Genomic DNA, 14,229 nt, shown 5'->3' with positions numbered 1-14,229 from the left:
GCACCTAATAAAGTGGCCAGTTAGTGTATATATAGGGGCCCAAATTGGCACCTTGCCTAGAGAACCATGGAGTAGAGAAGCGGTGCTGTGTGTGTATGTATGTACTCTTGTGCACTCTTGTGTTAAATTCAGTTTGTTATTCAGAGTGTATATTTTATATATACTATACGTAATGCATATATACACATACTTTATAAAAGTGTACGGTGTTAGCATGTGTGTGTTTTACTGTAAAGTGTTAACATTTAAGAGCACGTGATGTTAGCATATGTGTGTCTATAACATAGTTACATAATACATAGTACATAAGGTTAAAAAAGACTGTAATGATACTGATGTGAGCAGGTTTTGGAGTCTAGCAGCGATATCAGCAAGGTCTTCTGCCAGAAGTAACCACTTGTTTCCCAGGTGGTTGAGCCTCTGAGCAATCTGGTCTTTAGCAGAGCTGAGAGGCTGGGACAGAATGTAGAAGCGTAATCAGGCAAGCTGTGGTCAGTAGGTAGGAGAAGGCAGTGTAGTCAGGCGTCCAAAATCGATAACAGGTAAGTAGACATCAGTAGCAGGCTTGATATAATGCAGACAGGAACCACAATAATCTGACAATGGTATAGTGACAGGAAGATGCTTTTATAGGCAGAGCGTCAGACACCTGACGACACAGACATAGCTGAGGAGAGTTGGCAACTATAACAAGACTTGTAGGTTTATGGTTACCAGAACTGAGGGGCTAAACTGTGAGACAGGCTGGCAAACCGGAAAGGGAGAAAGCCAGTAACCTAGAACTCAGGGTTCAAGTCCTGGTGAAGTCAGTACCTGCCAAAGACCTAAGTCCATCAAGTTCAACCCTTCTACCTGATGTGGGGGGGGCTTCCTTTTTTACTCCAAAAGGCAATCACATTTCTCTTTGCATCAAGAAACTCTAAAATATTCTATTTATAGCCCTGTATGTCATGCCTTTCTAAAATAAAAATATCCAGACCCCTTTTGAAGGCATGTAATGTATTTGATAACACCACCTCCCTTGGCAGTGAATTCAATATCTTTATTGTCCTTACTGTAAAGAATACCTTCCTTTGTCATCTAGAGGGTGACCTCTTGTTCTTTGTACATTTCTGTTAATGAACAGGTCACTGAAGAGCTCTTTATATTGGCCCTGCATAGATGTATATAATGTTATCATATGCCCTCTAAGACGCTGTTTTTCCAGTGTATATAATTTTTACTTTTTTAGTCTCTCTTCATAACTAGGTATGGGGTTAGAGTATGTAAGTGTATGGTGTTAGCATGAGTGTTAGTATTTAGTGTTAGCATGTGTGCGTGGGTGGCAGCATGTGATCTTATAGTGAGTCTGTGTGTCAGCATAGGGTATTGGAGTAGCAGGGGTGAACCTAGGATTAGTGGTGCCTGTGAGGGGAAAAAGAGAAGCAGTTTGTTCTCTGTAGAGAATGTATGCAACCAGTAAGGTTGTTGTTTTTTTGTGTGGCTCTACACATTAAGCAGAAACTCTTAGTGTATGTCAGTTGTATAAAAGTAAAGGAAAAGCCCTTTGGAATTTATTTTATTTTTAAAAGAATGAAGTTCAAAACAATGTGTCAGATTAGCAATCAAAACTTTATTAAAAAGCAGGGGTTTGTAAAGAGTACTGAGCTTTTATATTTGATTTGGTTTACACCCCATTGGACAGAGATGGATAAGGTACTACAGGGGCAAGTCCAACTCTATTGTTACCACGATCAAATACAGAGTAATATTGTCTAATAAAAACATCACCAAGAATCCACAGAGGCCCTGCTGGAGGTTGAATGTTGAGGCCTTGGAAGCCGCTGCTGCAGAAACCACCACCTTCCTACAGAGAAAAGCAGGAACATTAAATGACGCACTGCAAAAATGAAATCTATTTAATAAAAATCATAAAACAAGCATGACTCAAAAGCAAAATAACACATAATAAAGTACATGTACCATTTTAATGGTGCAGGACACTTTTTGCTTCAATTTTGGTTAAGTTGTGTGCTATATAATGATTTGCCATAGGGAACATAAACAATTGGATTAGCTTCCTGAGGCCACTTTATTATTTGAAGGAGCTACGTTCAAGTTGGGGTAAGGGGGTATCAAAGTCATAAGGATCTGCTCACCATTTGCCAGATCTACATAAAAAGGAATATGCAGAAGCACAAGGGAGGACATATAACACCTGATATATTGCGATACATGTTTCCTTCATAAATTCATAAGAATTTGATTAGGGAATCCATATTAAAATCAGTGCTGACAACTTGTCATCCTTGGGGAAAGTCTAACCACTTGGCTAGTTGGTTAATAACAGCTCTGTCCCAAAAAAGGCCACAGCAACAACGCTAATTAATTAATAAAGCTTGTTATGCATGCATTGCAACAGCCTGTCTAGGTTTATATTTTTTGTTGTTTACAGGCTTTATAATAGTGTAATTGTGTCCCACACATTTGTTTTTTGTTATACTCAAGTAAATACATTTCACTACTATATAACAATATATATATATATATACACACATTAATGTTCATATATCCTATAAGCAATTCCAGTGACTAATACGTAGTAACAGAGTCATTTGTCTGTGCTGCCATTAACATCTGATTGGTAAGACTTAATAATAATATTTACATTTAGTCACATTTATTATGTGTTTTCAGTTGCATAGTAATGTTCCTCTTTCCATTATGTAATGTAGTGCTTGTGAGAAAATTGATTTCTATTGTATAGCTAAACACTTAGTGAAGCTGAATCCTGCATTGTGTGCGAAAGTAACAATGTAGTTGCTTTTAATCATGTTTATTTTGTGTAACTGAACCTTTGCTTGTGATCATAGTAGGTGTAGACAGAACTGCTTTGTCACATTCACCAATTCTACAGGTCTGAGATTAATGTTAAAGTAATAGTGTTTGCAAAGCTATGTGTCTGATTTAATTGTGAGCTAGCATAGAGATAGGGGTGGGTAGAGATAACATGTAACAGGCATAGCCTGGAACCTTAGCTCAAAGTGTTAACAAAGGTAGAAGGACATGGGTGGACTTATAAACATCACCATGTTCTAAGAGCATGTTGGCTCACAATGAGTGTCGGGTACCCCTTGTAGGATCCTGTACATTGTGTGATATCAGTAAAATGGTGGTTTTGATTAATATTTTGCCTTTTTTTCACACAGATCTAGAGACACTATTTAGGAAATAAAGTGGTGAAGTTATGGAGATAGACTTTCTAAATATCTGTTAACAGCAGCACAATTGAACAACTACATATAAAAGAGTTAATACTTGATAAGACAGATTACAGTTTCAAAATGTAACTACATTTTAGATCAGAATGTGTATACATACAAAAAAATGCAATAGGTAACTATATGGGCACACTAGAACAAAAAGAGGCAATTTTATCTAATTTTGTTTTACTATATAAAACTTTTCAGACAGCTTATTGCATAACAAGGTTCCTAGAGAAAAATAAAACCAAAAATAGCAATACCCTTTATACCCATATATACATTGTGTGCTCCCCTTTAGAAGATATAGCTTGGAAACAGGGCAACTAATCTGGAATCAGCATTGGTAAATCACATCGTCTGGTCCTAATCACATGGCAAATCAGTCGGTCTTAAATGGGTCACTTGATATAACATCATCTCATGATACATACATACAATATGTATACTACCCACCCACCCTCTTCCTCGGTTTGCAGCGAGGAATGGGATTGATGCCAACCCACATGCATAACAATAATAATGAGATCACAGCAGGACTGCAACTTCTGTCAGGTAAGTGCTTTATTTTTTGCTTTGTTTTTTTTTTGTTTGTTTGTTTTTTTAAGAATGCATATTAAAGAACTCACAGAGTTCTTTAATACACATTCTTCTATTGTTGGGGTATCAGGGACATTAGACTGGTGGATTATACATCCTTATGCCCCATAGATAATCAGTCAATTGCAGAGAGCTTTTGTTTAGCTAACCACTACTGACTCTAAACTACTTGAACATTTTTGATTCCTTTCTTTGCTAAGAACCAGTTCTTCTCCCGGAGTTCCCAGGTATGCCGGTAGCATACACACTGTATACATACTCTCACATTTACACAAACGTACACACATACTCCCTCCCACACACTTATTCATACTCACACATGTTCATGATAAAACACACATACACATTCATGCTGACACACATACTGTATACATACACCATCCCTCACTCTTTTCGATGATTTCTTTCTGGCTGCTTGCAGAGCTTCCACCTCCCTGTTACCACGGGTAAATCATTGTTTTATGGGACCCTGCTGTATTCCTGCCTCCCTGGCATGTCAAAAATCGACCCTGCTTGGCTTGTTGTGCAAACAAAATCCTTTCCAATAGATAAGTATTCAAATGCAGTGCCCCCTTCTCCTTCTCTACCATTACTTGTTAACATGTGTTAATGTTATTGTCAATTTGAAATGGTTTTTGTTAAATATTTCCACTGCTACTTATTGTAACAGTGCTACAGAATCTGCTTGTGCTCTGCAAATAAATATAATGTAATTTATTCCCTAGAAAGGTGCTGTGTGTTAATTTTATAAAAGTGAAAATAATTTAAATGCCCAGCGCTACAGAATATGATGACACTATATAAAACAATAAATGTAAGTTGTGTCCCAAGGGATTTCAGAGCCTACCAAAAATTATTTTTAAAACTACTTTAAAGCAAGCAACTTACCGCAAGTGTATACTGCTGAGCTGACAGTGGATATCCAATTCCATTAACAGTAAAGGTGACAGTGGGCATCTCATTCAGGTTACTGCATTCTACTCCATACTGAACGAGCAAATATAAAGGTAGTTAATATAAAAATGAACATGGTAAAAGTAGATTTCAATTTTTTATATAGATGGTCCTTGCATCTTCTGTATTTAGGCTACATAATAGATAACATACTAGATCAAGGTCTCAGTTTATGGCAAAGGTGTTTATCGCTTCTTCTCAGATCTCAGTATGCATGAGAGAAGTCAACTAATATATAATATATTGTATAATTCAGACTGAGTATTCGATGAGCAAGATAGATAGATAGATAGATAGATAGATAGATAGATAGATAGATAGATAGATAGATAGATAATCTATCTAGTATTCTATAATATCTAGCAGATTCTCTCTTCAGGTAGTACCTAATATAGTTTAGGATTTTTTTTACTGTAATGCAGATGATTTCACATTTAAAACAGAAGGCATCCCATGTTCTCTTTTGAATTTATTTTCAAATATTTGGTTAGCACACAAAGAAAACAGTAGACTAAAACCTTTAATTCTCTGCCATTTACTTCTATTTAATTGTTACATAATGTGCCACTTTATTCAATGCGTAGCGTGAGGGACCTGGGCCAACATCAGTGGTGAGCTGTACTGTCCGAAACACATGCAAAGAAGGTGGAAAAGAAACACTTGGAGTTTGCTGCCAAGTACCGAACCAAAATAACCATATGCTAAAATGTAGACTACACGCTCTATGGTAAGAGGTAATTCTCACCTCTCCTTCGGAGGCTGTAGCTCCAATCGCATTTTGAAGCTGAAGGATATCAGAGGAAGGACCAGTGATCAGGGAAGTTCCAGTGTCAACGATGGCTTGACATCCATCACTACAAAATACCACCTGACCGCCCACCTGTATACTGCAAGGAAAGGGGCATATTTATCAAGTGATAATGCTGAAAAAAATAGAAAAATAGATACATACACTTTCTATTACAGATTCTACCTACTTACTTGTCCAGTTTGATCTGCCAATAGCCCTGTTGAGTGACAGGCACCCAGTTTAGTTGACCAGAAAAACGAGAAGTATCAAAACCCCCAAACGTCAGTTCCCCTCCTACAGGGGAGTTGGAGTCCCTGGATAATAAAATAAAACAGGAGATTGAAGTTCAGTTTGCATCCTAGTCAGTGTTTGGTTTTTTTTCATTTCTATTATTTGGACAAATCTCACATATGTACTACAAAAAAAGAGATGACTTCACAAAGTAAGAGAAAAACCAGCAGATATCAAAGAGATGTAGTTACCCGCTCATGTACACAGAAAACATGGGCAATTCCACTAGATTCTGCGTCATCATGTTGTCAAATACAGGGGTGCAGCCTCCTACTGCTAATGAGGGATAACCTAAGCCCAGTATGCCATCAAAGGCTGCATCCACAAAGGTACTTCCAGGTTCTGTCACACTCTCTCCAAACTGCTGGTTCTGCACAGCGATTCCTTCCACCTATCCGAAAAGAGGTAAATATATCATGGAGTCCTCCCATCTTGAAAAAGAAAATCCCGGAAACTCATGTGAAACAATATAGTAAGCTAATGAACAGATTCCAATAAGTGACAGTTTGACTATATGACAGTAGACAGTATGCTGCACAGAGAGGTGTATTATGCCCAAATTGTTGCCTACTCCTATATAAATAAAGTATAATAAAGTGATTGCCACCTGCCCCAAAATTAAAGCCAATTAATCTGTAGTTAACAATTCTGTTGCGGACTAGGCTACTTATCTAAATGGAAAAAAAATCCCAAACATATCTCTCCACATGGAAGTTGTGATGGAAGCCATTACAGGTCCCTGGGATAGTCAAGGGAGCTCAAAGGATCCCCCCAATTGACCCATAATTGGTTTTTGCAGCTACACAGGACAATAGAACACTGTGGGAAAATTAGGAGTGTACTGCAAAAGCTAGGACGCTTGGGAGGTATGTGATACTGATGCCAAAAACGTATCTAGTTAATGATGGCATTGGATATTAACTGTATCTGCTGTTCATAACAAGGCATTGTTTGCTAAGCCACAGTTACAATACATTATTATTTGACACACACTGCATTATGCTACCATATACATTTTAGAGATGTCCATAAAACTTAGATAGCATTAATAAAATTAGCAAAACATCCTATAATATTTGTGCTTAAGAGGCCCATTGCATAATCGTTTAGACAATCATTTTAAAATGTTTTATGGATTTAGTGTATCCGTAGCTTGCATTACTTGTACTCACCGTAACTTGGTCCTCTCCTATAATGCCTGAGAGACTGCCAGTGCCATACTGGATGGAGAATGGACTCCCATTAGAAACATAGGTGCTTGACTTGCTGGGCTGGTATCTGGGGTGCTGAACTAAATAGACACAAGTAAAGAGTGGGTCCCTAAATTTATTTACCAATAAAAGTACTGACAAATAAAAACGGAAAAGAAAAAAATATCCTCAGAACCAGCATTAATGGACATACTTACGATTTTTTTTTCAAACATGAACTATTATGGACGTATACTGGGGACATTAACAATAAATAGGTATTGTCTTATCTCTTCTCTGTTTCTACTGATCCTTTGGGTACCAGTTTCTTACATCATCCCCGGCAGTGATTGGTCCATGGAGCAGATAACCTGACATGACAGATTGCTACCATGGCAATTTAAAAAACTGTGGTTGCATGTTGGCAACTCATCTATTGTAAGATTGAGTGGCCAACATGCAGAAAATGTCTGATCCCTAATACCATGCACAGATCAGTACTTGTATCATCACAGGAATCCCTCCCCATGCTAAACCTCCTCATAAAATATAAATATATATATATACACACAGTACTATGCAAAAGTTTTAGTCATGAGTGAAAAAAATGCTGTAAAGTGCTTTTAAAAATAGACATGTTGATTATTTCTATAATTTAACAAAATATAAAGTGATTAAACAGAAGAAAAATCTTGCACACAGTCTAAGGAACTTGGCGGGTAGGTTTGTTTCAATCATCTTGGAGAACTAACTGCAGTTCTTCTGTGGATTTAAGCAGCCTCAGTTGCACCTCTCTCTTCATGTAATCCCAGACAGACTTGATGCTGTGAAGATCAGGGCTCTGTGGGGGCCATACCTTCACTTCCAGGACTCCTTGTGCTTTTTTACGATTAAGATAGTTCTTAATCACTTTGACTGCATGTTTAAGGTTGTTGTCATGCTGCAGAATAAACTTGTGGCCAATCAAATGTCTCCCTCATGGTATTTCATGATGGCTTATTATCTGCTTGTACTTCGGAGCATTGAGGAGACAATTAATTCTGACCAAATCCTCAACTTGCAGAACTGCAGCCCTAAAGTTCCACCATTGTTCATTGTTGCAAACACTCATTCTTGTACTGCTCTCCAGCCCTCTTCTACAGCCAAATGTTTCAGATTTTGACTCATCAGTCCAGAGCAGCTACTGCCATTTTTCGGCACCACAGTTCCTCTGTTTTCATGAATAAATTGAGTTGCTGGGCCTTGTTGGCTGCGAGTCTTCCACAAAGACAACTTCTGACCAGACTTATCCAGACAGTAGATGGGTGTGCCAGGGTCTTACTGTTTTCTGCTAATGCTGAGCTGATGGCACTGCTGGACGTCTCCTGATTTCGAAGGGAAGGAAGAATGATGAGTCTTTTAACTGCTGCACATTTCATTGGCTGACCACTGTGTCTATGGTCCTCAACACCGTCTGTTTCTTTGTGTTTTCTTCAAAAGCGCTTGGGCAAAACATCTGTAAACCCCTGTCTGCCTTAAAAATTCACCCTGTCACCCTGTTAGTGAGTTGACTGCTCCTCACCAAGTTTTATTTCTCCTACCTACATATTAAATTGACCTGTTTGCACCTGTTTGGTATAATTGTTTAACCACACAACTAACTATATGCCTAACTATATGCCTACCAAATCCTTGACTTTTTGCAAGTGTTTGAAGGCAAAGGGTGGTCAATTTTGATTTGATTTAGATTTTTATTCTGTTCACTCACTTAGCATTTTGTTAAACGATACAAATAAAATATTAACAGATCTTCCTTTGAAAGCTACTTTACTATTTTGTGTTCCTGTGTAAAATAATCAAGCCCAATTAATCCTTGGTCTTGTCTTAGATTCAGGATAGACTCATACCTATCAATGCATGTATTAACCCCTACCACTTCTGCTGGAGGGATGTTTCACTAATCTACCACTCTATATATAATCAGAAATGCATGTATACCTTTTTGGAAGCACCAATGATTGAGTACTATAAAATAAATAACCTGGGTTACTACCAACCAGGTCAGCTGGTACAAGACAAACTAAAGGGTTCTGTTTTGTGTGTATCTATAAAATAGATAAATCACAAATACATATTTAAAAAGGAACTCAAAGCTGACTAATGTCCACTCATGCAATATTAATAGAACACAAAGGAAAATACTCAATTTGTACAACCGATCTGATATTATTCAAATATTGTGCAATTACTGCAGTATGACACACAACAAGGCTCTGTAATTTTTATATTTAGCTTTTTTGAAAAGTATACATAAAAATAGTTCTAGCCATGGTTTAAAGTTGCACTATACTGGACCAGCCAAGCTTTTGGTTTTCACAGGGGCTGCCCCTTGACAATGTATAGAGTACAATAAGCTGATCCTGTAACTCTCCTGCCAACTCCCAGCTTCAGTAAAAAAAACATGGAAAATTATGGACATCATTCTTATAACAATATATCGAAGTTGCTAAAAGTGAAAGATCAATAAGTAGCAGCTACTGTATTCTTCATGTAGTATGTATACCTCTACCCTGTCTCATAGGCAAATCAGATTGGCTTCTATAGATGTCTGACTGACACCTTATTTTAACATTCTATATACTAAAAGAAACCCAATGTGCACAAAAATAATTAAATAAAAAAAGAAGAAAACAATGGATTTAAAATTTGGTATTATTGTGAAAATAATTTAAATAGGTTACTCTGTTATTTTACGTAGTATAACCTAATTGGTGATCACAATGCACTTGCTTGTCATTGATACTCATAAAAATGCTATAACTGGCATTGACATCTTACCACATGCACGGCTTACGCAGTATATAGATGGGACCCACAAGTTGGAGGAACCGGTGTCAAAAATGACTGTGAAATTTTGGCCAGGGGAACCAATGGAGATCTCTCCAAAATACTCCACCTAAAAAAACATTAAACATTAAACAATACAGATCAGGAGGCTATAGGGGTGCATCAAGTATTATACAGGGATATTTTAGGCAGTTAAGTCAAACAGTTACAAGGGTTTTTTTAATGCAGTTTTGCATTCAATACACAGTGGTTGAAACTCAGCTCCATACAATGAAAACACCCATCTACAAGTCTCTGGATTAAAACAACGTTTTGGATTCATATGCCCAAAGAATTGCAGTGGATGGCAATGATGTATTCACGTTGGGTGTTGCCCAACAATTACCCAGGGTAGCACCCACCGCCACTGCCCTTAGGATGTGGAGGAGGGGGTATGCGTATAAACTGCATAAAACCATTTGTAATACATTTGTATGTTCAAGACCTAAAGCAAATATGCTGTCTCAGCTTTAGAAGGGTTTTCATTTTTCTCTTGTAATACCTATGCAAACAAATGCATTATGAAAGTCACCCTTCTACTAATAGTGATCATAAGGTTACCACCTTATGATCACTATTAGTAGAAGGGTGACTTTCATAATGCATAGGTTGGTAGCTGTCTAGTTTCCATATTCAAAATGCTCAAAGGTTTACAGAAATGGGTTTTTACCAGGATATTTTCTTGCTTTCCGTGTACTTTCCAGTTAATCCTATATACAGTATAACACATGAATTATGCCGTTTCTGTTAATGTTATTTTCTGCTATACTGCCATCTTGTTGCAGTACGATGTTTCAATGATATGTGTGCTGATAAGTTGCACAGGATGTGTGGTAGTAGTCCAGTAAAAAAATGAAAATATGCATGAAATGCCTTTGATGGAGCCAATTGTGATGCTTATGCAAACAACTATAAATCAACATAACTTAACGCTAAATAAAGGAACATAAAAATATTAGTAACACAAGTGGTAGATGTGCTTGGTGCTGGATTTACTATTGTTTTTTTCTCAAATGTGACATCTCCTCTCTTAACTCTTAAAATACCAGCTATGCACTAAGCTTAGAATGTCAACTACGTATGCACTACATAGTGGCACTCCGAGGGCTCGCTATAGCGATTAAAAAAAAATCTGTGGTGTAGTGGGGCTGCTGATGGAAATTGATGCATAGCACAGGTAGCCTAAATGGCTGCCTGGTACCATGGCAACTATCAATATTTTAAAAAAAAAAAAGGGTCAGAATGTAAGAATAAATTCTGGCATCTAGGTTTTGGGGGTGTCCCTGTTTTTTTTTGTTTGTTTTTTGCTGCGGCCTTGCCCTACCACAAAATCCTACACATTTTTGGGGGGAACAGGTTGGGACTTAATATACAAGTTTAAACTGAGAAGTGAGGCATGTCAATTTGAAGTCAATGAGTTAGCTTAATTCTGGCTCTAATAATACATATGGATATTGAAATTGGATATTGAAAGGTATACTCACATCCATGTAATTAATTAGAGGCTCATTGGGGGCCTCAGCAACGTTACATGATTCAGTGTACTGGACCATGTCCAACCCCTGTGAGGCCCACAGGTTTTTCAGTTTCCCCTTCTCCTTTAAGATTTTCCGCAAAGATTTCTGTCTCTTCAGGGGAACTCTGCACAATGGAAATCAATTAAATATTACACCTTATATATCGTTGTACACAGTGGAGAATTAAATGCCTACCTTTGTCATAAGTATAGTTAACCAACTTGTCCTGATTAAATGGCTTTCTTTTGCAGTCTGATTATATGTCAAAGCTATATCGGAGCGAGCACACAGATTGGATGAACACCATAATTATGGAATGACGATTCTAAAGATAACATTCCGATGATAACAAGTAACACTTCTTTTAAACTGAGACATCTGCAATGTTGTCTGCATTTTCCACTGATACACTAATTACATCACCAGGGGGACAAAGAATCCCTGTGGAACCCCTAACATGCAATATTGTAATAATGTGTAATATAGTGGGTTATAAACATATAAATGATGCAGGATGTCATAGTTCACCCGGACAGAGCATTCCCAAAGGACTATTACACCTGTGTGCTGACTTCTGAATGCTCAAACAAAAGTTGGGCATTTCTTTCCATCAGCATCAATGCTGACACTGCAGGAAGGATATGTAGTTTTTATGCCCCTTAATTGTAAGTGGAAGGTTTTCCATCACCTTTACCCCACCATAACTTTTGTTATATAGTTTTTATTCTTGATCTTGTGTTATATTCGTGAAAGCATTACACCTATCCAGGGGCGGGCTGGGCCGGGGGGCAGGGGGGCAATTGCCCCCCAGGCCGCCCAAAATATAATCTAAACGGCCGCTGGGTGCTGATGCCTCCGGCCGGCGCTACTTTAATACTTAAATTTAAATTTAATATGGCAAGCCGGATCGGCTATTAAATAAAAAAAAAAAAATAGTATTAAAGCAGCGCCGGCCGGCGGCATCAGCACCCAGCGGCCGTATGCGATGGCCGCCAAGTGATGGGAGCAGCATGAGGGGTGAAAACTCCGCCCCCTCGCACTCACCTTTCGCCCCTCACGCTGCTCCCATCACTATGCGGCCATCAGATTGTTGGAAATCGAATCTAAACGGCCGCTGGGTGCTGATGCTGCCGGCCGGAGCTACTTTAATACTTTATTTATTTTTAATATGGCAAGCCGATCCGGCATATTAAATAAATAAATAAAAAAGGATTAAAGTAGCTCCGGCCGGTGGCATCAGCACCCAGCGGCTGTTTAGATTTTAGTTTTCCAGCAGTCTGATGGGAGCAGCGTGAGGGGTGAAAGGTGAGTGCGAGGGGGCGGAGCCACTTCACTTGACTTGCCCCCCAGGCCTTAGGCTGCCAGCCCTCCCCTGCACCTATCCCTTGCATGTTTAACTTCCCACTTCTACAAGAAGGCTGTTCCATTTATTTACTTTCCCATCAGTTAAGTAACTTATTACAATTATGAGGCAGCGAAACCAGGGTGAGAAGCATGGGAACAATGTCCCCCCCCCCAAAAAAAAAATAAAAAAATGTGGAGCCAACCATGTAAATATATGTATATATGTATATTCCACATGTAGTAGCTTGGTAAGGTCACCTGTCATTTCTTCATTGTTGAAAAACATTTCTGCAGTAAAGAGAAAGCTATCAGCTATCCACTTCCCCAGCAGAAGTCTTGAATGTTAAAGTGTACATGTAAGACTTGTAATTTGTGCTCACACTTAAATGCTGTAACTCATCTGGGGAAGAAAGTAATATATCTATACTTTACATGTTGATGGATTTAAACAAGTAAAACAACTACCCTTATTAATTATGCCATAGAATAGGTAATTCTGTAATAATTAATTTGCTTACTGAATCAACCCTGATGATGGACAATTATAGGTATATTAAGACTGAATTCCTTTTTAGAACTAAGTATTTGGTTGAAGTTTATACATTTTATCGGACCCACATACAAAAGTTAAATAAGCTTTCAGGCCCTAAAAGGTCTTCTCTTCAGATGGAACTAAATGCTAATTATGGGGCTACAGCCATAGATGCTAATTTAATGTTTCTACTGATTGCTACAAATGCAGAGCAAACAGTCCCTCTCAATAAAAGCATGCAAACCGGTGAAATATTGGAAAAATATAAGTACACAAAAGTATGGATTACACCCCTGAAAGCTAGATTTAATATCAAATAGATGTTATACTTACCGTATCACCCCGTGGACCAGGGCCACAAAGAGTAAAACAAGCAGTAGTTGTTTCATCGTTGTCATGTAGAGAAATTCAGATTCTCTGCATCTGCAAAGATCTGGTATAAAATGACCAACTTATATGCTGCTAGGACCAAGCCCTTAGATAAGACTGTTTGCAGTAAAGAGTAAACAGGTGACTTATTTCCGTAGTTCACCTATTTCAAGAAGGTTAAGTGTTGGTGACTTGGTCAGCCACACCACTTCGAGGACTATGTATAGATTTTAACCTATGTAAGATTTACTTTACACTTACACAACTAGGATAAATGTCATAACAAACTGAGAAGGTAGGATCAAATATATATATTTGTTTATTCCAACATTAACATTGAAGTGAAGCATTGTTGTCATTACAGAAGAACAAAATCTAATCCTTAATATATATATATATATATATATATATATATATATATATATATACATACATACATACATACATATATGTATATGTACTGTATGAAGAAAAGTATTGGGACACCTGGGCATTATACCCACAGGTACTTTTATGACCCTGCATTCTAAATACA

General features: G+C 37.8%; 1 protein-coding gene across 1 annotated transcript; it reads right to left on the bottom strand.

Annotated features, from left to right (window-relative positions):
- Nucleotides 1-1,666: 1,666 nt before the first annotated feature.
- On the bottom strand, nucleotides 1,667-13,714 carry LOC149287950 (cathepsin E-A-like). Its single transcript, XM_089492240.1, has 9 exons — nucleotides 13,659-13,714; nucleotides 11,417-11,573; nucleotides 9,885-10,002; nucleotides 7,050-7,168; nucleotides 6,069-6,268; nucleotides 5,778-5,900; nucleotides 5,542-5,683; nucleotides 4,731-4,829; nucleotides 1,667-1,846 (listed from the first exon to the last, which is right to left on the bottom strand). Exons 1-9 carry the CDS (start codon nucleotides 13,712-13,714, stop codon nucleotides 1,667-1,669), a joined length of 1,194 nt encoding a protein of 397 aa, XP_089348366.1.
- Nucleotides 13,715-14,229: the final 515 nt, after the last annotated feature.

This window comes from Sceloporus occidentalis, unplaced genomic scaffold, assembly GCF_023333645.1.
Source record: "Sceloporus occidentalis isolate IW3139 unplaced genomic scaffold, rSceOcc1.0.p SCAF_55, whole genome shotgun sequence".
NCBI classification, from domain to species: Eukaryota; Metazoa; Chordata; class Lepidosauria; order Squamata; family Phrynosomatidae; genus Sceloporus; species Sceloporus occidentalis.
The sequence above is the reverse complement of the archived record's forward strand: the minus strand, read 5'-3'. Positions and strand labels throughout refer to the sequence as shown.